Source organism: Otolemur garnettii, unplaced genomic scaffold (genome assembly GCF_000181295.1).
Source record: "Otolemur garnettii isolate 467f Iridium unplaced genomic scaffold, OtoGar3 scaffold00016, whole genome shotgun sequence".
Lineage (NCBI taxonomy): Eukaryota > Metazoa > Chordata > Mammalia > Primates > Galagidae > Otolemur > Otolemur garnettii.
Window position 1 is genome coordinate 20,405,869 of NW_003852411.1, and position 26,120 is coordinate 20,431,988.

Sequence of the window (26,120 nt, forward strand, 5' to 3'; positions counted from 1 at the left end):
CCCACCCCCCACATCTCTGAGACACACACACACTAGTTCTGCTGGCCTCCTTTTCCAGGGACAGCGCCCCTGCACTGAGTTGTTTTTATTTCCTTCCGGAAGGAGAGAATATAGGTTCTCAGCCTTACTATTGAAAGAAAAAAAAAAACAAAAAGCCCCTAATGAATCTCTCACCTCCTGAAGTCCAAGAAGGAGAAGAACTAATTTGCCTGATGAGTGAGCAGCTTACTCTTGGAGAAGAAATTAGTTATCAGGGACCCAGGAACCCCCAAAGAACCTTCCTCTGAGGTCATCAGAACACCTAGATATTATTTCTTTAATCTGAATATTCGCACAACATTAAAAACCTGCCCAGATAAAGGGACACAGGGAAAGCAGGGAGGAGGAAGAACAGGAACAAGGGACAGGGAGAGACAAAAAGAGGAGAGATGTGGGGGACCAGGGGAAAGGAGGAGAGGCAGTGAGTGGAACCTGGCAAGCCCTCGAGCTTCACATTGACTACCGTGGAGACGCTCATGAAGCCATCTCTCTGCTTTCTGCATGTTCTCAGGAAAATGATCTTGGAAGGATTGATCTACAGCAGCAGGAAGCCCGATGAATAGTAGAAAATATATCTTTTTCCTTTCTTACTACTTTTAGAGGCAGCAACAAAAGTACAGTTTTACGCGTGACCTTTTTCAAAGAAAAAAAAAGGGAGGACTTACCTAAAAATGCAAAAGGTAGAAGCTGAATTGTGATCAGAGCAATGGGCTGATAAAAATAACGTGTGGTGGGAAATAGGGCCTGGACCCATGCCTTCCTGTGCAGGTGCCTAAGAAACTGAAAATGTCTGATCAAGAAGCAGTCCTGGGTTCTTTCTTTGGCACCAGGAATGACCAGTGGAAGCTGGGGGTAGAGAGAGGTGGTTCTTTCTTAGCACACTTGCTTTCATCTTAGTATATTTATTAGAACAGCCAAATGCTGTCAAGGCATAAAAAAGACAAACCACCATGCAATCAGGCTGCAAGTGTTATAAAATAAAATGCAGATCAGGAACTCCAACTCTTACAAACTGCCATTTATCAGAAAAGACCACAGGAGTCAAAAATGATATCCACGGTGAAGTCCTCAGAAAGAGAATACACAAGAGAGAAATTAGCTTTATTGTTAGGGTGATATGTTTAGGGATAATTGATTTGTGATCTCTAATAATTCACTCAATACCTCTATTTTAATTTTAGGTTAACAGTACCAGTGTATGTCCATCCTACGTTTGCTTAAAAGAATCTTTGCATTTACCAAAGGGGTGTTGCATGTGAAGTTGACAAACAGCGTATTGGCTAGGGCAGGCTGTGCAGAAGGAGCACTTATCTTTAGGTCCCACCTGTCCACATGACCCTCTAATATTACTAGTATGATAGTGCTTCTTCCAAGACGCAGCTGTCTTGGGACACATGATACATAGCGCTTTCGATGAGTAAATAAAATTCTGAGGGGTGGAGGTGGGCAGGGAGATAGTCCACACCTACAGACCCTGCAATTCAACCCTGCTATGTTTCAACATCACATCTTCTGCAGAATGAATTTGCTTATACTACAAAAATCAAACATACATCTTGACATGGGAAAGAACAGATGGTTTTATATCATGCTTCATGACTGCTTAAATTATCGGTTGCTCTATTACTTGTATGCAAACCAAATTTTTTGTTCCTAAAATTAATATTAGCAAAGAGATATTTTTCTGCCTCCTCCCTCAACCATTGCTGTCTGATGTCTAAATATGAATGCTGCTCATGGACTCTGATGAAATGGAGACAGCCGGAGTCCGTGAAAGCTGCACATGGCTAGGAAAGATCTGAAGTGAAACACCAGAGCCCCTGCTCCCTACTCACCACCTACATGGCCTCAGCTAAGGGTATTTCTTTTTCTAAGTCTCTGTGAGTTGAGACTAGTGAGAAACCTCTAGAGCTGAAGAGAGAACCAAATGATGTAACAGCGGCATCTAGCAAAGTGCCCTACAAAGTCATCATTTGGTGAATGTTAACTGAACCTGACTCTAAATCAGTGGGGTGGAAGAGAATACGGAATACATTAAACAAGACAAAACAAGATCACCAAGTAGGGCCATTTTCCGTCCGCAAAGCGATTCTGCTAGTTGAGGAACATTGTTGTGCCTACTAATACAGAGATTAATAGTAAAGTTCCTTATACGAGTTTTTCTCAACAATGAATCTTTTCAGTATCCCAGACTAACATCTACATGCAATAAATTAAACATAAATATTCTTTAAATCTATGTTTCCTTCCTTCCATGGATATATTATTTCTGAAAGCCCTATTTATAGGATAGTCCTTACATTCTGGTTTGCTTCCAGGTATTCACTAATTACTCTGGCAAATTCCTTTCTTTGAAGAGGAGAAAAATAGCCTTAAGCTGTATGAACTATGCCAATACCTTTAAAATGTTTAAAGGTGAAAGAGACAAGGGAACATATGATGTCTATATTTTAAAGTGTCTAAACGTCTGTATTCTTCCTTCAGGCTGGAGAGGAAGCACACATTTACTTTGAATCAACCATGAAAGATACAATGATAGTGCAGGGGCCAGGCACAGGGGCTCACGCCTGTAATTCTAGCACTCTGGGAGGCCGAGGGAGGTGGATCGCCTGAGCTTAGGAGTTTGAGACCAGCCTGCACCAGAAGGAGACCCGTCTCTAAAAGTAGCCAGGCATTGTGCTGGGCACCTGTAGTCCCAGCTACTCAGGAGACTCAGGCAAGAGGATCTTGTGAGCCCAAGAGTTTGAGGTTGCTGTGGGATATGATGCCATGGCACTCTACCCAGGGCAACAACAGCAAAAAATGATAATGTGGGGACTTGTGTAAACTGGCCAGGTGGAGCTGAACTTTCCCTATTCCTCAGCTGGCTCATTATGACTCTGCAGGTGGGGTTCTCACTGAGCTCATCATGAATAATCCAGATGAAGACAGCCCTATGGCAAGCAGCGTCTTGCTGACCCAGGACAAACTATGTTATGAGTATATTTGTGCTACTTTATGTGAAGTAGGGGGAAGCTGATTCTTGAGGACATATCTAGAAATATATATACTGCTATTTGTTTTCAAAGAATAAACAGGAGACTAGCAATAACTACACCTAAAACCAAAACCTGTTTTTTAACACAATAGCTAGGATAATTTAGTATGGAGGCTGGTACAAGGATCTGCACCCATTATCACTTCTGACTCAGGGAGGTAGGAGTGGATTTTCTGATGCCTCTGTGCTTCACTTTCCCTATCGGGAAAAGAAATGACTACACTTAATGTAATAAACTTTTGTTACTTGTTTCTAACCATCCCCAGTTTTCCCAAGACTGGTTACAGCCTGTACTTCTGGGGTTCGGCTTTGTGAAACAGGGCAGTCCTCTTTCAAGATGAGTTTCTGACCTCTGAAATCAAGTGCGTTCCAACTTACGTGACCTAACAGAGACAACAGAAAAATATAATTCCTCAGATGAAAAGGGTGACAAAATATTTCACATTATAGAAAAGTGATAAATTGTTTTTCATTATTATTTAATCACTTTCCAGAAAATCATTAGAAATGGCAAGCAATGCAGTTGTTGATACCGCATGACAGAGTTCTGAGCATAACTCATAAAAGGAGTAACTGAAGATTCGTTAACAACTGACTTCCTCAGTGAAATCTAAGTTTTAAAGATGGTTCAAACAAAATTATTTCCGAATCATCCAACTCGGCGGCTATTTCTTCCTTCTCCTACGTCTCAAGTTCACTTACCAGCTGTGTTTGTAATCAGAGCCCCTTCTGTTCCTTGGGAAATTTTATCCCAACAGTTGAAATTTCCCATCAATTAGAATTTATCTCTTTGTATCTTCAACCTCCATCTCTTCTGCTCCTTTTCCGTCTGCTAACATGTATCCTTTTATCACCCCATATTAATAAAAAAAGCCCCACGATCCCATTTTCCTCACGAGATAAAGATAAAACTATTTGTCCCTCTGCTCAGATATTCTTCTCAAAAGAGAGTAAGAGGCACGATAACCTAGGAGTCAAGAGTTGAACAGATCTGAGTTTGAACATGAAGTTCATTAGTTCCCCTGTCAGTAACGTAATATAGTAAATTAACTTGTGAAAATTACCATGCAGTCTGTGACACAGTGTCCTCATCTATAAAACAGGGAAAATAGTATTTCCAGTTAATAAGATTTCTATAAGGAGATAAGTCATGTCAAGTGTTTAATGAAGCATTAGACATATAACCAAACTCTCTAGTAAACTTTAGCTTTCACCATTATTATTATAACCTCATCTCCATTTCTTCACTGGCTGCTTTTTCCTTTCATTTATTTTTTTTTAAAATAATGTTAAGTAGCCTTGAATTTGACACATTAGATTTCTGCATCATCTTGTTAATCAGGACAGCCACCTGGTACCAGCAAGATTTAAAAATACTGCAGGGGCTTCATGGAAAAAACCTAGACAATTCTGTAAGTTTCTACCTCTGTACTTTAAGTTTTCCTCTCACCTCCCAAATGTCTGCTTTTTTGAGGTGAAAGATACCACTGGGCAGATTTACTTCTTATTTTACTAACTTTTTTTTTAATTTCAGGTTACTTTGAGAGTATAAAGATATTTGTATTTGTTAGGTAGAGTCCCTGTTATAATCGTGTCCCACCCCCCAGGAGGTGTGTCATACACCCTAACATTGTGCCCGTTCTGTGGGAGCACACCCCATCCTCTCCTTCCACCCATCTCCTCTCTCCCTCATTCCCCTGCCCCCCACCTTGAATTAATTTGAATTTTTCTCTTATGCAGCCATGGATTAGATCATCTACTAGCTTCACGTTGAATACATTGTATATTTGCTTCTCCATTCTTGTGATATTTTGGTAGGAAGAATGTGTTTCAACTCCATCCAGGTTAATACAAAAGATGTAAAGTCTTCATCTTTTTAGTGGCTGAATAGTATTCCACGGTGTACACATACCACAGCTTCTTATTCCACTCCTGGGTTGGTGGGCATTTAGGTTGCTTCCACATTTTGGCAATTGTAAACTGAACACTCTGTCTTTTCTCCTTGTATTGTTCCCAGCTCAACAATTCTAATCACTAAACCTAACTCTTCGCTCAAGACCTCTCATCAGCATTTGGCCTAGTCGTTCACCACCTCCTTTCTGAATGTCAATCCTTTGGCCTTCGTAGTTCTCTTCCAAGTGCTCTAAATTCTTCTCCATCTCTTGAATAGCTCTGTTTTCTTCTTCAATGGGGGCTTTGTGCCAATGATTCATTGATCCTCTCCCTCACTGGAGAGCAGGGCTGTGGAACACTTGGATCCAGAACCTAAGTGCTGATGGTATGTATTGGGGAGGGAGAACTTTGGACCACAGAGTTTTTACCACATTTTGCTTGACACCCAAAGGTGCAGTAATGGCCTAAAGGCGGTTGTAAAAGGTCAAGGACCTGGGTCTTCATCTATTCAATTCTGCATATTATTAAGCTTAGTCTTGGGCCATATTATAACTAAATACTGTAAAACAAGATTTAAATATGACAATACATTGGTCAAATATTTGATATGCATTTAAATGTTAGCTTTTTATAATCCCTTATTTAGATTAATTTTATACTACAGTAACCGGCAACATATTGTTACAAAGTAAATACTGTATATAGGTTATTTCTTGAATCTGCACAATAATCTGCCATCCCAAGGCAGCACCTGTGGCTCAGTGGGCAGGGCACCCACCCCATATACTGAGAGTGGTAGGTTCAAACCCAGCCCCAGCCAAATTGCAACAAAAAAATAGCCAGGCATTGTGGAGGGTGCCTGTAGTCCCAGCTACTCGGGAGGCTGAGGCAAGGGAATCGCCTAGAGCCCAGGAGTTGGAGGTTGTTGTGTGAGCTGTGTGACACCATGGCATTTTACCATGAGTGATAAAGTGAAACTCTGTCTCTATAAATAAATAAATAAATAAATAAATAAATGTTCTGCCATTACAAATGCTTCTCAAATCACCCATCCATTTCTGTTATTTTCCAGTGCTCTCTATAATGTTATTCCTTCTTTATATCTTCTTACAGGCTTGATTATTCTCTCCCTGAGGCTCCTTAGAATCAGAACATGAGAAAACGTCACATCTGAGGAAGTCTGGGAATGAAATCCGAGTCATTTCCAAAGCAGGCATGGAGCTCCATTAACGTGGGTGATCTGCTGCTTTACTCTGTGAAAAACGAGGTGTGATGCATCTTGTCAAGTGATGAGAGTAATTTTTTCAGCCTTTGTTCAAATGTGTCTTCTGAATTAATCTTGATCATGATACAATTAACTAATTAACTAAGATCTCCTTCCTTCATGGTCTGTCTTGTGAACTATTCCTCTCTGAAACCTCTAATAAGGGGTAATGCCCTTGTGAAATTTTCCTTCAGAGCAAGGACTATGCCTTTTTCATCTTGGAAGCCCAGTGTTATTCATGAGGTTGACACTTAATAAATGCTTGATGTCCCAGGCAGAGGCAGGGAAATATGCTACAGGGATCCTGAAAAAACCTGCGTTTGCTGTCATAAAAGTTAGTGATCCACTCAGAGTCAGACTCGGGGATGTAGTGAGCCAATGAACACACACAAGTTACCTCCCCGTCCTCTTTCTTCATAGCAATTTGCCAGAGTAAAAGCTCTTTTCTGTCCCTTCCTTCTCTCCAGACAGACCTCTGTGCTCTGGGATTTGGAAGTGGACTTGCAACACTGATTACTAGGTAAAGAGAAAGATAGAGTCTGTATTTTTTACTTCTCATTGTCTCATTTAATCCTTTATGCCACCAAGAGGGGTAAGTAGATCGGATATAACCACATTTCATAAACACAGAAATCTAAAGCTTAAAAAGGTCAGGAGAATTCTATAAGAATTATTGATGATGATAATAATTATTGTTAATAATCTTAATCCATAAGATTATTCTGATAATCGCTGGAAAATGATTGGTAGTCAGGGCTTCCAATTCACATCCAATCAAATGAAATTCCCACTCTCATAGATTTTTAGAGTATTACACTACATAGTATAATATGTCATAGTACTCTATTATAATGAGTACTATGTAACAATGTCACACCCTATAGAGTGTAGCAATACCAGTTATGTTTTCATTTTGCAAATGTAAAGGTACTTTCATATACATTGTCTACTCTCGCTATGGGAATAAATCACCAGAATTCTAAGCCACCAACTCTACCAGTTAGGAGGCAATCTTTCTAATAAGTAGACACACTTACCTGATATATTCATTCTGCATCTCAGCAATTGCTTTATAGTTTTCCCCATATTTTAGATGGACTTGTTTTACTCAAATAAATGTATTTGTATCCAAACTCTACAGGACTGGTTTGATCCTCTAGGTGAGGAATCTCAGTGGTTCGTTGTGTTCTGATTTGAAACGAACCAAATGACTTTTAAAGTGAAAGCTCTTTTTTTAAAAAACCATGAACTTCTTCAGTTGACTCTAACTCCCTTAAGGGCTGAGAAATATCTTATGTATCAGCATGCTTAGCTGGCACACGCTGCATATTCAATAATGTTGAGTGAATGACTTTTGTCATCTTCTATAGAGATTCACACTCTACCAGATGAACCAGTCAACTACCTAAGCAACTTCTAAGCTTGGAGTTTTACCACTACCTATAATCCTAGAGCACAAATACTTTTAATAAAGAAAAGCCAAGAGAGATATAATAGCAGAGAGATACAATGGGGAACATCAAATCAGAACACTAAGAAAGGTTTAATCTCTCATAAAGATCATGGCTGCATGTACTCTTCGGCCTGACTTTGAATAGAGAATGTGTAGTTTGTCTAAAGCCACCGGCTTCTGAGGGAAGTGGCCATCCAATAAAGAGGGCTGGGAAAAGGAGACAGACACTGCGGCAGTCAATGTGCTCTGAGATTGACGTGCATTTCTCACCTGGGATGATTTAGGCAGTTTTAGTTGGTGTGTTACCTCTTACTTTGCAAGAGGGAAAATGACATTTTCATGAGTTGTGTTCGAGCCTATTTGTGCCTAATCTTTATAGAAGTCAGTACTGAAAAGGAAGCTTGGGCCTCCACCACAATAGTTCAAAATCTGTGAAAATCAGGTGGCACCTGTGGCTCAGTGGGTAGGGTGCAGTCCCCATATACTGAGGGTGGTAGGTTTGAACCCGGCCCCGTCCAAACTGCAACAACAACCAAAAAATACCAAGGGTGATAAAGTGAGACTGTCTCTAAAAAAAAAAAAAAAGGAAGAAAGAATATCTGTGACAATGAACAAAGGCATATGTCTTTTTCACATGAGAAATTCCTCCAAGGAACAGGAAGAAACAATCTCTTATTTCCTCAACAAGGAAGCTTAATGAAGATACTGGTTCTCTGGAATCTGTCCTTTGCAGATGAGAACAGCTACTTGGGAGGCAAAGAAAATTCCAAGGTGTAGCCAGATCTAGGTTCTGCCTCTATTCATTATGTGGCCAGTAAAGGGTTAACAGCCTCCTCTCTGGCTTATTATTTCCATCAAAAATGACCTAGTCTTTCCTCCCACCCCAAAGAGAGAAACTCTTTCCAACTAGTTATGAGTCCAGAGCTGTTTTCCAAGCAATCCTTGCCTGGCTGGAAAAGTTACCTTATACTAGAGACCACTTCTTTATTGTGCAAATAAAGGCTGAGCTATTTCTAAGGCCCTGCCTCAGCAGAATAGCAAACTCTGTTAAGCCTAGTGTGGGAGGTCATGGGAGTAAATACAATTTATCCATGTTTATTTCTTCATTGGAGAAATGAATTGGCCTACTTTATATAGCTACCTCTCCCAGTCCAATCAGGTCTAATATATTCACAGCCAAGTTGCAGAATATTCTCTTGCCATTGCCTTTGAATTATCTTTTTCATTTAAGGCTTAAGTAATCATATCAAATGGATATCTAGGACCAAGAAATATATCAAGATAGAGTTAAATCTGGCTGACATGGCCATTCATTGCCATTCATTCATTGATTTATTCAAACATATTACTGAGTGTCTACTAAAGGTTATTCCTGGCACTGTGCTAGCCACTAGAGACAAAGAAATCAAAGATGTGGTCTCTACCTTCAAGCTACTCCAGCCTAATAGGAGGTGCTATGATGTAGTGGCCAAAACCACAGACCTAGAATCACTCACATCAGTGCTCTAATCCTAACCCTGCCTCTTACTAACTATAGTACATAAATGTGTAGGAATCCTCTCTGAAGTTAATTTTGTACATCTATAAAATGGGAATAATAATCCTACTTCACTGTGAGAATTAATGACATAAATATAGTACCTGTAACATGGTAAGCACTCAGTGGATAACATCTCTATTACCATTATCATCATCATCTTGGGGACAGCCATGTAATTAACAATTACAATACTATGTATGATTTATGAGAATGAGAGAAGATACTGGAAGAACATAGTCTGGAACGGTGATGAGGAAGAAGTTTACAACCCAATGTCAACCTGAGCCCAGAAAGATAAGTAGCAGGAAGTCAGACATGGGGAGGGCATTCTAGGAAGACAGAATAATAGCATGTCCAGAAGCCCAGGGGCAAAAAAGGAAAAAAAAAAAAAAGTAGGCATTTACAGGAAATTGCAACCACTTGGATCTTGGGACATATGGGCAGGAAAGCTAGTGAGGAAGGGAGGGGCCACACTGTCATCCAGGCAGTGGCCACAGGGCCCTGCACTGTCATACTTCCTCTACTACCCTTCCCATAAAAGAAACCAGACAATCCCATGGCCCACAGGTGCCATCTCCCTCAGTCTTAGGCTTTATAGTTAGAGATATAGGCTGTTTCTTTCCATTTTCCATTTCCCCTCATGCCAGCCACTGTGGGTGTTATAAGGTTAAAGCAGGGCTCTCATGCAATCTTCAGGAGTTTCCCCTGAGAAAATGACCCACCCACCAACCAGACCAGGATATAGGTCCATTCAATTCCAGAGAGTGCTCTATCAGGTAGGAGGAAGTCCTTATGTCTAGTGTAGCTTAAGGAGGAAAAGAAGTAACATCTAGTGTTTAGTGCAGAAACCATTTCTATGACCAGAGTCTGTTTTTCTCACTGATGGCTTTGACCTAGATGCAGCTTAGAAGGAGAAGCTTTTGACTTGCTGCTGTGTCCTGTAGGCAATTTCAGTCAAATCAGGTCAACAGGCACTAATTAAGCATGTGCCTCATGTCTAAGACTCTGCCAGGCACTGTATAGAAAGACTACAGCAATGTGCTGAGATTCAGAGATCACTATAGGCCAAGTTCATGGTCACACAGCCAGTAGGCATACCAGCAGAACTAGAAACCCAGGTCTGCAGGACTTGAGAACTCATGCTCTTTTTGAGATGCTATGATGCCCTATTGATGTCAAGCATGGCCAGTTTGGTTCAGAGACAGCTAGGAAATGAAGAACAAATCATGGCCAATGAGGCAGGGGTGGTAGCTCATGCCTATAACCCTAGCACTCTGGGAGGCTGAGGTGGGAGGATCCCTTGAGCTCAGGAGTTTGAGACCAGCCTGAGCAAGAGCAAGGCCCATCTTTACTAAAAATAGAAAAGTTAGTCAGGCATTGTGGCTGGCACCTATAGTCCCAGCTACTCCAGAGACTGAGGCAGGAGGATTGCATGAGCCCAGGAGTTTGAGATTACTGTCAGTTAGGCTGAATCCACAACAATTTAGCCTGGGGCAACAGAGGGAGACTCTGTCTCAAAAAAAGAAAAAAAACCCTGGCCAAGCCATATGTTACACATGTTGTTCACTTAACATGAATGAGCGTGGCACAGCAGAGCTCTTCCTTGGTGGAAGGAATGTTGATCGGCCTTGCAAAGTATAAGGATGCACAATATGACCAGGAATCTCTTAGAAAGCTCCGCTTTCCCTAAGGGGCCACAGTTTGGGCTGTCATTCAACCCAGCTCTGAGCACATCAGGGGGAACTGTAATTGACCTTCAATTCTGCCCTCAAAGTAAGTAAAGTGGCCTCTAAGGATCACTGGGCAGGAGATGTAGTCTCCTACGGTGGGCTATGGAGAGCTAAAGGCAGTAGAGGTATTAGTGGAATTCAGAGAAAAGAATTCATCAGATCAACAGACTGAACCTATATTACACTAGAAATTCACTTTGAGATTCTTGTGTCATTTAGCTCTTTTACCTTTAGACACAAAGATTGCATTTTAGGCATAAGTGATAAATGTCTGTAACACTAAGAGAGAACATATAACCTGTCCACGTTACCAAGTGACAAAGTGGAGTCATGGCTTTAAATCTAGTCACTCTTTAAATCTAAACCTAGAAAGGAACATCTACAGAATGACACAGAATGGAAATTAGAACCCTCCCTACACATTAACAAGGCGAATTGGTTCCAGGAAAGGTAGACTAGAGGGAATGGCTGGATTTCAGACCAAGAACCACAGCTGGCTCCCCACAGGGTTGTGGGATGAAGACGCTGTCCATGCCTCTACCTTAGTTCCACTACTTACATGATGGAGATGATGATACTTCCCTGTATCTGCTTCACAGAATTCCTGAGAAAGCCAATAACGCGGCTTTTTAACATGCTTTGAGACCTTTGATGGATGCCTTGTATAAGGGCTGGGTATGATTATCAATATTACCTTATTTATCATTAAAGAAAATCATGCTTAGAGAAGCTTGCTGGTTATTTTAATATCAATCTCAGGCCAAATTTTTCTTCCTACCTAATTTCTTTCCATATTGATGGAATTAAGGCAATCAACCATCTACTCAATCTCCCCAGCACACTATGAGCATGCTGACCGTTGACCCTCTGCTCACATCCTGCCCTGGGTCCTCTTCTGCTCCTTCTCCATTTTTCTAAACCCAGCCGTTATCTCAAGGCCTAACTCAAACTCCCTGTCCTCTGTGAAGTGACCATCTTCTTATTTATCACACATAGTCATAAGCATCTGTTGAGTCCCTGTGTGTAGTTAGGCACTGCTTTAGGTACAGAGAACATGATACTATATGGTTTATACAGAAAAGGACACTGTTCCTCCCTGTCCTCAAAAAGCACATGATCTAGTTTTGTGTCTTTCAAAATTTCTTGATGATCTCTAGTAAGAAGATATTTTACATCGTAATCCATTATACACATGCATTTTTGTGTGCACATGTCTTTATATATACTATATATAGGTGCTTCACAATATAAAACTTTTTATGTATGCTGCCACCTATTTCATTTTAAACGATGCAGGTTGTGACTCACTAGTGTGATTTCATAGTCCCTTAATGAATCTTGACTGACAGTTTTAAAACACTGGTCCCACTGAGATACAAACATGCATCTCATAGACAGCCATGTAAATGAGTAATTATAGTCTTGTGTTAGAAGCATGTACTTCCTTTTATTGTCCACCATTGTATTTGTAGGACTCATATTACCTAGTCAATGAAGGTAGGGACCATAACCTATAATCTCTTTCAAGATAGATTTGGCCAAGCTTGTAGGGTCCTTGAACCACAGTCACCTATTGGAAGAGTCATACTCTTCATATTCCCTCCTTGCTCCATCCATGGCTGCAGGCAGCCTGCAGGAAGTGTGGCCTCCACATGAACATGGTGGGGTGTCCCAAAGGGGTAGTAGCTGGGGCTGTCACTCAACCATGCTCCCTACAGAGGTCTGAGTGATGCATGTTCAAAGCCACCACAAAGATGATAGTATTGCTCTGATAGCTCTGATTGGTTAGGCTTTTCTTTTCAACTCAAAGTATATAAAAAAAAATTATAGGCATGTGTCATTTTCCTGCTGTAAGCTGTAGTAGGTTCTTCCCTGGTTCTTCGCTCTTAGGCTACCTCTCTGGTAACCATTACTGCTCCATCTAGCTTGCTTGCCATGGGAGAAGCTTTAGGATTTCTTCTGACATTGTTATTCCAAGATAGTGTTCCTTAGGGGTGGGGTGGGGGCGGGACTAGTGCTCACAGAAGTAGGTAAAGGGAGGCCCTTGAGATGAGCTATGAACTCCAGTGAATCCTATACAAAGAGGCTGGAACGTTATAACCCAGACCCACAGACTTGAATTATTTCCTACTAGTGACTTAGTTCTCTCCTATCCTCCACACCTTTATATCCACTGCAGTCCACAAAGAAGATTTTGGGACCTAGGAAATTTGGGACCAAAGACTGCAATGGATGAGACAAAGCTTTCTTACATCTTTAACAGATTGTAAAGTTACTAGGGAAGTTGGAGTCAGCTCCATTTCTTCTATTCTTTTTGCCTGCCGCCTGGGGAGAGTTGCCAGGTTGGGACTCTTTTGAACGCTATCTGATGGCTGTTCAGGCAAAGAAGGTGGTTTTTCTCCAGAAAACCATGAAAAAGACCTCTCAGTTATATGAATTTAAATGTGTCATAGCATATTTATAACTTTCAGAGCAATCTGGCAAGATTTACTTCAGCAACTGATTTTTTAAGCAAAGGAGCACTAGGTAATTCACTTTCGTTAGTTCACAACCTCTTAGGACATCACTACTCGTGAGTAATTATTAAAAAGAATGTCATTCAGGGTAAATAATTATTACATTCAATGTTTACTTAGTATTCTGCTTAGCAAAAACTCAAAACCTTATACAAGCATAAACTCACTAACCCTCACAACAGTCCTTTAAAAGAATTGGCAGACATATTTGTTTGGCCAGTCTAGAGAAAGAAGGCTATTGAGAATTAAAACTGACTCCCATCACTTAATCACATAATGATGACACATTGTTAGTGACAGTGTGGCACCTGGGATATGGAGGAGGTGAAGACTGAGTTCCTCTCAGACTCAATCAGGTTGGAAACTGCTAGATTTTGCCTCAGGCCCTTCCAAAGATCATTAACCTGGAATAGAACTTGTACACTCTTCAACTTGATTTTGTTAGAGAACTAATTCCTCTATCTCAGAATTGAAACTACACATACTATGTGTATCATTATGACAGTATTGGGGTGGCTTTCGGGACTCCAAACTTCAGAAGCGTGACTAATGTGTCAGATGTGGGCAATCGCTGTTCCAGAGTGGAGATGTCGTCTGAATTACCTTCTTCTTCCTAAACCTAGACAATGTACCCTGGTTTACAGTAACTCAAGAAGTTTGCAAGGACCTGTTTTAGTTCAATCCAACTAAATCTCACCTTGGATTTGTAAGAAAGTGACCTAACACATGTAGAAAGGCTCTAATTTACTAGCTCTCTCCTAAAGCTAGCTTCCCATACTAACCACAGACTTCCCCCAAATTTCCCCAGATTTCTGAGACCTTTTCTATATTACACAGGCTACAACATGCAGAGTGATTTTCAAACAGCACAGACCGGGGACCTGAGTCTGACCTCATTTTTATCATGCCATTGTTTGGGGGATTTTTTTATTTTTTTGGTTTTGGTTTCATGATTTAGGAACACTTATTTTGACTTTGCCCAAGTATTAATGAAGCTCCCAAAGTTCATCATCCTGTACACTCTCTTGTCCACTAACCTTTTTTGTATAAGAGGCAGTTAGTATGGCATGCTTTTGCAGGCAGCTGGGATGGAAATTTTCTCCCAAGAAGAGGTAACCTTTTGGGTTTGTATACATATATTCTTAAGAAAGGTACCTGGGTTAGTAGAAACTTCTAGCCATTACCTGGAAGTGCCAAGAAAAGATCATTCAAGTCCACTGTGTACCAAGAACCAGCACAAAAGTGCTTGAACAGAATGAGAGATGGAGAAGCTGGTCCTCCACCACTCTTTCAGAATCCTCCTCTTACTAAATTGATTTCCTCACCTCTGTATTTCTGTATACTTTGTATTTGTCTTAGGAGATTTGCCAAATTTGCATTTGCATTTAATAATTATCTATTAATTGAATAAAAATCCAATAATGTAGCATTTTATTAGTAATCAAGAAAACCTTGACCTTATACCCACACGATGTTTTATGTGCACACAACTCTGCAACACATTGGACCTTTATAACTCCTTGGGCAAGTGACTTCATCTTTGTAAGCCTCATCTTTCTACTTCATAAAAAGGAGCTATTCCTCCCTCCCTTTCTTTTTTTTTTCTGGCTGGGGAGGGGTTTGAACCTACCACCTCTGGCATATGGGGCTGGCGCCCTACTCCTTTGAGCCACAGGCACCACCCTCTCCCTCCCTTTCTTAAACAAAGAGAACATATGTCCATTTGGTCAGTCTGCAGGGAAAAGGATTCATCCAAATTAAGACTTAGAAAATCATATGGTCAAATAATAATGTTCTTGGGTCACTGTGAGGAGGAAATGAGCCAAGGGAATGTGAAAACTGATTTGTGAAATGCCCAGGCGCATCCAGATACAGAAACACAAAGACTCTTAAGTTTTTTGATGTTGGTAACTGAGTGCCAATACAGACTTGAAGTAACACAAAAGAGGGGGAAGATTTACCTGTTGAAATGAATATCTCATGGGACATCTTTCAATCTGATCGGTTAGACTTTATGGCTAGTACTCAGGGGTGTTGGTGCCACTTTGTCACCCCGATACCACGCACAGGAAACAGCTGGTACGTGGACTGAGGAATGTACAAGCTTGCAAGAAGTGAGGCTCCCCAGAGGTGCAGGAGAGCCGAGACACCAAGTAACCTCCGTTATGGCTGCAGGAATACCCCGAGCTGCCTCTGCAGCCGATATTTATTGAAATGTTCTACAACAGGTGTGGGGAGGTCCCCATACAAGGACTACATGCTTAAGGATCACTACATGCTCTTTTCCCCCCGGGCTCTACTCCCACCCCTATGCACCACAAATGTTCAAGGTCCAACACCTGCTTACTAATGAGTGACCTATCTTATCTCAAGTTAGACCACTCGATTGCTTGAGGGCTTTTCTGGAGATTGCCCTGCTGCCAGCATTTCCCTCAAGAACCAGTGACTGTTCTTATAAGCATGGTCATCAGTCTACTACACAGGGGAAAATGTCACACTTAATAGATGTGAGAATCAATGAAATGTAAGCAATAATTGAAGGCTGGAGTAGGGATAACACCAAAAGGAAAAGGATGTGGTATGAGATGCCAAGGAGACCCCCTGGGGTGGAGGACACAGGAAAGGAGCTAGTTGAGGAGAAGCAGAATTAGCAGGAAAAGCAAAGGGAGCAAGAGATTCCGAGTCATATACTAGACGTTAATGAAAGGAAATGAAATTTTGGATCAGCACCTTAAGAGGCCACTGCCAACTTTGAAGAGGGCAGTTTCAATATTATAATGGGTTGAGGGGTGAACAGGACATGATGAAATGGACATAATTAGTGGTGATGTCTGTATTTGAGAAACTTGGTGATGAAAAGAAATAGATTAGACGGTAGCTCTAGGAAGAGATAGGACCAAGGAAATGAAAGAAATAACAACAGCATAATAATTATTTATTTTAAATAACAAACACTTAAGACTCATAATACACTGGGCTAAGTGGTTTACAAAAGTTAGTTTATCCTCATCACTACCCTATGAGACATTATTATTATCCCTGCCTTCCAGATGAGGAAACTGAGGCATAGTGTGGGTAAGTAAATTTCCTAAAGCCACACAATTTGCAAAAACAGACGTATAGACAATGTGGTTCAAGAGTCCGTGTTTTAACTCATTTACTTTTCCCCTTTGGAATTGTTTGGCAGTAGCCAAATCAATGAGAAAGAAGAATCAAGACTTGTTCTTATTTTTACCGTGGAGATTTCAGCTTGCTTGGATGCTAGGAAGAGGAGGCCAGCCCGTTAAAGAAGGAACAAAAATCTGGGGATAATGAAGAGAAGAAGATCCCAGAGCCTATGAGTAGCCCTGGTGAGAAACTGTAGATGAAGTAGTTCTCTTAGACAAGAATAAGCAATGATTCTTTCTTAAATAGGAGGAAATTGGTAACAATAGAAATGTAATTTTGAGGTAATGAGAAGGAAAATTGAGCAAATTCATGTCAGGTGGATTCTAGTTAAATTTCTGCTGAAAAAGTTTGGAGAAGAGGTTCAGGGCTTGAGTAGAGAAAGCTGCAGCTTTCTGGAATAGAATAAGGAGACGGCTCTTTCCAAATCGCACTGGGGCCAACTGCAGCCACCTGATATGATTGCCAAACACTTCCTGAAGTCTAAACCAGATGCTGGGATCCCAGCCTCTTTCAGTCGAAGCTTTTCATTAGTTGAGAAAGATATAAAAGAAGCACTTAGCCAACAATAGATAAAAGATCAAATAGCACGTGTTTGGTTTAATGTGTTTCATTGAGCTCAGAGAAGGGAGAGATCTGTAGACTTCAGAGGAAGTGGGGAAAGGCTGGGGCTTGAGGTAGTGATTGAAGATCAGGAGAATTGGGGGGACTGGAAGAGGAGGCACATTTTCTGGTGGTGGAGGAAGTGAGAGGAACAGAATAATCAAAGGAAGAAAGGCAGGTATTAGGGGACACTCTTGGTAAAAATGTTGGAATTAGGGGTCGGGGCAACACTGATATTCAGGCCAAAAGACAGCCCCACTCAGTGTCCCACTCCTGATTTGGTTCTCCTTGGGCCATCACTTCCTAATGTGCCATATTTAAATGTTTTAGTTTATTTATTTATATTTAGTAGGACATAGACTCTATAAAGGCAGAAATCATGGTCTTTTTAGTTCACTAGTGTATCTTCCTGGGCTAGATCAAGTCTGGCACTCCATAAAGATTTGTTCAATGAGCGAATTCAGCAGCCTATCAGGGTTTACCTGGGGTCCGTCCAGGGCAGGCTAAGAGTTATTGGTTCACAGCCTGCTGTGAAGAAAATCCTGAACTCAAGAGAAGTGACAACCAACTTCTCAAATAGGGGTTCTTTAGCACCCAGGTGACAAGAAAGCTCTCTAAAATTAAAGGTGGGACTTCCCTCAAACCCACCTGAAGATTTCCTTGAGGAGGTAGGGGAAAGTGTTTAAGAACTGGTAGATTGGCTCGGTGCCCATAGCTCAGCAGATAGTGTGCCAGCCACATACACCAAGGCTGGAAAGTTCAAACCCAGGCCAGGCCTGCTGAAACAACAACAACAGCACATAGCCGAGCGTTGTGGCAGGTGCCTGTAGATCCGGCTACTTGGGAGGCTGAGGCAAGAGAATCGCTTAAGCACAAGAGTTTGAAGTTGCTGTGAGATGTGACGCCATGGCACTCTACCGAGGACAACATAGTGAGACAGTGCCTCAAAAAAAAAAAAAAAAAAAAACCAGGGCGGTACCTGTGGCTGAGGGAGTAGGGTGACAGCCCCATATGCTGGAAGTGGTGGGTTCAAACCCAGCCCCAGCCAACAAAAACCAAAAACCAAAACACACACACACACACACACACACATACAGAATTGGAATTTAGGATTATTAATCCAGAAAGATTCAGGTAAGAGGATAAAGGCCCCTGGTGAGGCCTGATAAGTGTAGGAAGCTCACTTGCTCTTAGAAGCCCTCCTGTTTTAATCATCTGTTCCCTAAGCCCTCACCGGGGCCTATGTTAGCCCTGGTAAACAGGACAGTTTGTTCCAGTGTCCGCTTCCGGGTAAGGAGCCTTTCCTCAGATCCTGGTCCAGGTAACAAAGGCTCCTTGTATCCTTACTATTTTTTATGAGCTTGGCCAGAAGGGAAAAAACATAATTTTTGCTCCACACATTTAGGTTTAAAATTGACTTCAAACTAGGAAACAAAGCACACACTGTTCAGAGGCCAGGAGTTACAAGCCGGAGCCCCGGCCAGATGGAGTTGATCCACAGTGGCTATTCCCATTGTTCAGAAAGCACGCATGATAATCAGGGCTCACAGGTCCGTGCCCACCTTGGGCTATCGGTTTCCTCAGCCGTTAGCCGAGTTGTATAAATGAGCCAGTCCCTTTGTGAGGGGCAGCATGATTGTCCTGCTCTGTAAACTGAGTATGAGAGGCCTGGCCTGCTCCTCATAGCCCCACAGCTGCAGAAGGAAGATCCAAACACCTTGTGCATATTAGTCAATAGCACTGCTGTGTTGAAGGTCATGTGTTAGGAGAGGAGAGCTGGCAATTTTCTGGGAAGCTTTGGCACAAGCCTGCAATTTCCCAGGGAGAAGTCTGTTGGCTTTTAATTTCCTTCTCCCATAGAAAACCAGACAGATTCTCCCTTCTTTTGTAAAATGCCCAGAATGAAAACTCAGTGGTTGAAAACTCTGACAGCCTATTAGGAAAAGGTAAGCAGGTGGGGAAAAACCTGTCAACCCAGTGTTTTTGGCTAAAATGGCAGTCAGGAAGCCAGATGCTCCTCCCTTGGGCCAGGATGTCATGGTGGGTGGCCATTTCCTACTGAGAAGAGAGGCAGCTAGGGCCTGGTTGGGTTCTCTGTGGCCAGAGAAATAACTGGGTACCTGCTTGAGCCACAGTCTCTGCTGTGGTTGCTGTAACACAGAGCTGGAGGCTGGACTTTGCTACCTGTCTCAGGACGCCTCCTGGCAAAGGTCCATGTGTGTCAGTGTCGCCTGACTGATGAGTAAGACATAGGTGTCAAACTCCAGTCCAGAAGGCCGACGTAGCAGTGTTTGGCTGAGGCCAGGATCCTGGCTCCAGGATCAGCGGAAGGCCTGGTGTCTCTGATCATGTTCTCTGCTTCACCCTCCCTCTTTTCCTCCTCTCTGCAGTAGTCACTAACTCCGCTGAGGAAGCAGAACTACAATTCCCAGGGTTCTAACCAGCCCCACCACTTGGTGGCTGTTTGAGTCTTGGCAAATTAGGTAACGTCTCTGTGCCTCAATTTCCTTAAATCCACACGTAACAGAAGTAGAAAGTAATGCAAAGTGAACAGCGCCTGGTACAGGGTATGGGCTTGAATGGCAGTATCGTGTAATGACAATAATGATCCTCGCAGCCCTCTGCATGGGCACAGTCGCCAGCTAGCCAGGTGGAAGCATCATGGAATAGCAAGTTGCAAAAAAATGGTTTAGATACTCCCCACTCCCACGCATGGGTCAGTACTCCCTGTTTCCTGATCTAGAGAAAATTGTGTTACTTTTTAAACTGTTACTATAAAACCTCAGAATTGTTCTCTGACATTGTAGCTGTCTTAGCCGAGGTGGCCTTGACTATAGTTTTGCTCATCCAGGCCCCCCACAGATATACTCCCCAGGGGCAGAAGGCATTTCAATACTTTCTTTTTAGCTTCTTTGGCATTTAACTGTATTTTCAGTGGCTGTGGGGGTGAAAGCAAAAAATCTTACTAAAACCAAATCTGTGATCTAGGGTTGCGGCAGACTGAGGCTTCGTGTGATGTGGACATGAGGCCAAAAATTAACTCAATGTTTCTAAATGTCTGTTTTCAGAAGATTGTTACTGGAGGGAATATTGCAGGATCTGGGGCCTCAGAACACCATCTGCTCCCTGATGCGAGACTGAAGGCAGCTGAGGCTTCCCCAGGTGCATCTCTGTGGCCAGCCCTGTACTAAGCCCTTTCTAAATCTCTGCCATTGACTGGGAGAGGAATGAGGAGTGGAAGAGCATTATAATGTAGTGGAAGCGCCTGGAGAACCATCAGGGAGTTAAAGAGGTACGCCAGTGCTCCTGGGATGTCAGTGTACCTCAGAATGGCCTGGAAGGCTTGCTGAAACACAGTCTGCTTGGTCTCACCCCATCCCTCTGGGATGGATCCTGACAGTTTGCATTTCTAACAGTTTCCAAGGAAATGTTGAGGATGCTGTTAGGGGAGCACATTTTAGGAGCCCCTGGTTTGCATAAACCAAAGGGATTCTCCAGCTTCTGTCTAGCAACCCATGGTCATGGCTTCCCTGTTACTCTAATTCTTTTGTGGAGTGGAGCAGCTTCATGGAAAATGCTGCTAGTAGAAGGGTAGGTTCTGGGGTCAGCGCCTGGGTTTGAAACTTGGCCTCATCTTCCCTATTGTGTGATCTTGGCCAAATTATTTCACCTCTCTGTGCCCCAGATACCTCATGAAAATAAATGCTAACATTTTCCGAGAGCTTACTATGTACTGGACACAGTTCTGATGGATTTACTATTTATTTGTTAATCCCATGAGACTAGGAGTTAGGTGCTATTATTATCCATTATTTACAGATGAGGAATTGAAGTACAGAGAGGAATAATAAAAATAAAGCTTCATACAATTATGTGTGGATTAAATGAAATAATCCACATTAAACTTAAGTTTGAGCGTTTAAGAATATTATTACTGTTACTATGGGAAGAAGGATCTTAACATCCTCTCTTCTTTTGAGATCTCTTAGGAAGGTCTTGGATTTCCCATCCTCCTTCCTTCTGAGTCCTATGGAAAAGATCTACCAACCCCACCCCGCGTCACATCCCTCACTTAGGTTCATGAGAGATGGGCTCTGCTCTTGCCGACTTTCTGTCTCCAGAGAGCTGCCATTGATCTAAGGGCCCCGGGGCATGCAGGGGTGGAGAAGTAGGCATGGAGGAGGCACTGAGAAGGAGGAAGTCTGCACGCAAGCAATGGTGTGTGCACGCTTGGGTAGGCAGGGAGTCCTGTATGCGACCTGACAGGGGCAGCTCACAAGAATGCAGGCAGTTTGCAAGCTCACCAGACCAAAAGACGAAAGAGAGAGGCAGAGAGAAGAGAGAGAATGCCCCAAGCCCCAGAGCTGTGCCAGCACATTCCAGCTGGATCTGTACTTGCTGGTAGCCTTTGTTTTCCTATTAGAGTATAAGGCCTTGGGACTGGCCATTGTTTTTCCTGACCTTGACACATTTTAAGCTTTCTTTTCCAGATCAGGACAGAGGGCTTTCCATAAACCTAGGCTGAATGTGAATACTAAGTAATATGTAATCATGGCCATTAAACTGCATGAAAAGCTGATGTTTAAACCTTTACAACTTTCTAGATGTAAGTAAAAAATTCAGAGATGCAAGGAATCATCACTGAGTTCTAACCCACGTTCTCTCTCACTCCCAGCGGTTGTGCCCTCTCCTGAAGCTCCTGTCTGCCCCCACATCCTGCCTGTGCATCAGTTAATACCTACTCCACTTTTGGGGGGTCTATCTCCCAGATGGTTCCTTGATTCCCTCTCCCAACTCCACACCTCACCAACCTACAGCCCCAGTTCTTACCATACTGTTTCATGATGGTTTATATAGTTGTTTGCCTCCTCCCCTCAACAAGAAGTCATAAAGTTCTGACTCATCTTTGACTTCGCAGTGCCAAGCACGGTGCCAGGCTGATAACAGGCAATCCCCAAATCTTTACCGATGAGTACGTTGTGCATGCCCACCCTGCCCTCACCATCTGCTAACACCGTGGGCCCTCCACACATGGAAGACCTGATTCCCACATTCACAGACAACAGTGAAAGGCAGGAAACTTTTGCTAAGTCATTTTGCCTAGTTAGTGGTAAACCCTGGGCTGAGAGATGTTTGACATGCGCCAGTTTAAACAAGCAGTGAATTAACTGAGTGAGCAGTAAGAGGTGCCTGCCCACTGTGTGAACTGATCTGGAGCAGACAGATGATGAGAGGTGCGTCTGAGCAGAGACACAGAGCACAGGCTCACACAGAAGGCATCGCTGGCTGTCTGGATGCCTTTCTAAATACTAAGATCCCGTGGCAAAAATTCTGATGAGACAGCAGGTGCTCTGGAAGAGTGGCTTTCCAGAGAGCCACAGGCTGGCTAAGCAAGGACTCCTAATGTGAGCTTTACTGGACCTAAATCGGAGCCTTCAAGATGTGCATTAGATCACTCTGCCAGACAAGCCTCACTGTCCCCCCCCACCCGTCTTAGTCCTCATAATTGCTGACTTCCTCTTCTTACTCCAGTTGGTTGGTGCCAAATATATATTCTTGATCATAAGGGAAATCAGGAGAAAAGAAGTATTGGGGGGAATGGGAGCACATTTCTTTGCAACCGGACAGACACTTCAAAGGACATCTCCTAATAAGTCAGTCGGGCCTATTTTCAGTAGGAAAGAGGCAATGAAGATAATGTTCGGGGTCTGGGAAGGCAGATTAGTTAGCCCTGGATAGGGGACCTATGTGTGCACATGGTACAGAGGTCTCCAGGATTTTTGTGCTGTCTTGGTGATGGATTACTGTCTGTTCATAGTCCAGTCTGTTTGGTATTGCTTTTGCATACATATTTTCTTCAAATAAATATATGTTCCTTGAAGGCAGGGTACATATTTTGGTGCTTCCTGTGTATTTTAGCAGAGTTATAGAAACTCAGAATCAATGGAGGAGAGATAATGCCTGGAAAAATGATATAAAAATCAAGAAAGGCATTGAGAACAGAGTTCCAAGCCTATTCATTTGCCTTCCAAATCCGAGACTAAATTTAGTCTCCTGATTTTATTGACTTGATGAACTTCCAGATGAAAGCTTGTACAAAACCTTAGTAACATGGAAACAGGTTGTAACAGAAAAAATGAATTGCAATATAGTATTGAAGCTCCTAAAATTTTCTGGCGGTTGCTAGGGAGCGCAGGTGTCTGCTATCAAAGGGGGTTTTCCCACCACCACCACCAAAGGCTGCCAGGTTAAGCAAGACCAGAGCTACCTTCTTAGAGTGAAATTTGGTCCTACCAAGCTTTACCCTTCAGTGAGCGATGAAGGCCAGACTCAAAAAGACAGCACAAGGGAATCTCAGTCCTGGGACAAGTTCTTCTTTTTCACAAACACTAAAATTAGCTTTGTTTTCCTTTAACTTTTCTAGCTGAGAGCTCTGACATAGCAAAGTGGGTGACCCTTCTGGGATTCAAAAAGAAATGACTAAATGGAGATAGAATGGTTGTCTTTAAATATTTAAAATTTAGAGTTTTGTTTTGTTTTGTTTTGATACTAGAGAGGGCTGGCTGGCTCTGGGCTATTATAAAGGAGAGGAAGAGATGGGGAGAAGCACGAGAGGCTGATTTCACCTCAGCGTGAGAAAGAACTCTCTGCCAATTCCAGCCACTTGAAATGCCATGGGCTGCTTTTTGGTGTGATGAGCTTCTTCACCCCGAAATCATTTTCAAAATATCTAATTTGCCTTTAAAATATGTAATACACTCAACAAGATGATATTCAAAAAGAGAAAAAAGATACACCATGATAAGTTTGTTTCCTTCCCAATCTTTTTTCCCAGACGTTGCTTTTTCTTCTGAGGAGACCACCCTTGTTGTCTCCAGACAACTCTGTGAGGAATATTTAGCTTTGGACAAGATGACCTTTGAATACCTTCCAATGCCTGCATCTTCTTCTTTAACTTGGCAGGTCACAATCCTTAAGGTTTTATCACAAAATCCACATCTGCCACTCATGGACTGGGCTGAGGACTTATGATTTGACAGTGGAAATGTCAGGCCAGCTCTGAGCAGTCCTTATGGGGCAAGTTGCAATGTGTCACAAGACAGATAACTAAGGAAATGGAATGTAGACTCCTATGCAAAGCTTATAGGAGCTCTTGCTAAATGTAGTCCTTCCTCATTTGAAGTTAAAGACAGAAAGAGAACTTTGGGGTGATTGGGCAAGAGGCCAAAGCATGCGGGGAGAGCTGAGCGGAGAGGAGGTGGGTTGGAGATAAAGTGGAATGGAATGGAGATGGTGCCTTCAGGGACGGCTGAAAGGTCCCAACCATGGTGACTTGGGACAGTGGCTTTTCTTGCCTGTTGGGAAACTCCAAGTATTCCTCTTGATCTTTATTCCTAGCTCTCTCCTACTTTTTAAAGATTTCTCAAGTGGCTCTAAGGTCTATTGTCAGATAAGCTAGAAAGCATGATTCAGTCTCCTGCCATGCAGAGCTACACATAACTACATAAATAGTCTTTTTTGTCTATTTTGGAAAATTCAAAGGCATTTTTGTCCTTCAAGGTAAGCTTAAGACTCAGATGCTGACTGATGAGTATGGTGGTAGCCTTCAAGGTCATACAGACATGACAAATCCAGGTGGCATCTGTCCTATTTCAGGAGCTTGGCTATTTCTCCAGCCCAAATGGAATTGAGTGGGAAAAGGAAGGGCTTTTAAGCAGGACTGAAGACTAACCTTCAGTAAGAGGTGCGAGAGACCATCTTGCCCAACTTTGGTTCAGCTTTTTAGAGGGAAATCAAATAATAAGACCATTTCATTACCATCATTGTTTCAATGGCCATTATTCATTTTAAAGGCCAAGAGGTCAGTATTTACCAAATGTGAATTGAAGAAAAGGTGTATATTTTCTAGGAACTTTTTTTATGTCAGCAATAACAAAATACTTGGCAAGCAGAATCAAAAAGTCTTTAAGGATTTTTTTTTAATCTGAGAAAAACTTATTCGACATCTCAAGGAATAGATTATTGGCCAGTTCTATACTTGGAAGCAAGTTTGGCATTAGTTCCACAAGCACCTCCTCACCTTTAAAGCATTTATCAACACTTTGTTCAGGGACCTCAGCCATGGGGATCTGTGTAGGTAGAGCTGGGTCGAGGCTGGAGTTGTAGACATTACTTTGTGCCATAGAAACTCCACTTCTACTGAAAACAACAATCATATCAAAAATAAAAGTAATGTTATGAAGAACTAATATATTTAAGGGCCTACCACAGAAACATTTGCTAGGAACTTGGCGTTTATAGTATGCTCTTACTTTGGCCCACATTCATAAGATAAGGATGCAGATGAGGAATCGGAGGCTCAGAGAGGCCAAGTTACTTTCTCAAAGACACACAGCCAGCAAATGAAGCAGTCAAGGGACAAACTCAGCCTGCCCAGCTTCTCAGATGATGCTAACTCTCATGCTAAACTACAAAGAGCCAACTCAGGAGGAAAAAAGGAAACGCGATAGAATGATTCCAGAGAATGAGCTTAGGCAAGAAGGAAGGGAACAATTAGCAAAATGAATGGTAGGAAAACCAAGAGTAGAATCAAGTGACATGTGAAAAGTAAATCAAGGTGAATGATTTAGAATTCAGTGTGTACACGGAAGAACAGGCGGAGACGTGCCTTTTCTTTGATGACTGTTTGTATGAGGGCAGAGTAGGTGTGCGCCTTAGAAGAATCCTGCTGGCAGGGCTATCATTTTCTCCTCCCACCTCCAGAGCAGGGTAGAACTGGGGAAGGAAGTACAGGCGTCTCAGGTGGAACCTAGGCCCTAGGTATAGTCCTGCTGCCCATAACCAGAACCCCTGTGCCAGGCTCTGAATCTGTCAAGAATG

The 26,120-nt window shown here is 42.3% G+C and overlaps 1 protein-coding gene across 1 annotated transcript in view; it reads right to left on the minus strand.

The window, feature by feature from the left end:
* LOC111723819 overlaps positions 1-5,289 on the minus strand; it is a 49,345-nt gene extending 44,056 nt beyond the window's left edge. The window contains exon 1 of the mRNA XM_023510814.1: positions 5,122-5,289. Coding sequence (XP_023366582.1) covers positions 5,122-5,289 — 168 coding nt within the window. The remainder of the gene's footprint in view (positions 1-5,121) is intronic.
* Between the last annotated feature and the right edge of the window lie 20,831 nt (positions 5,290-26,120).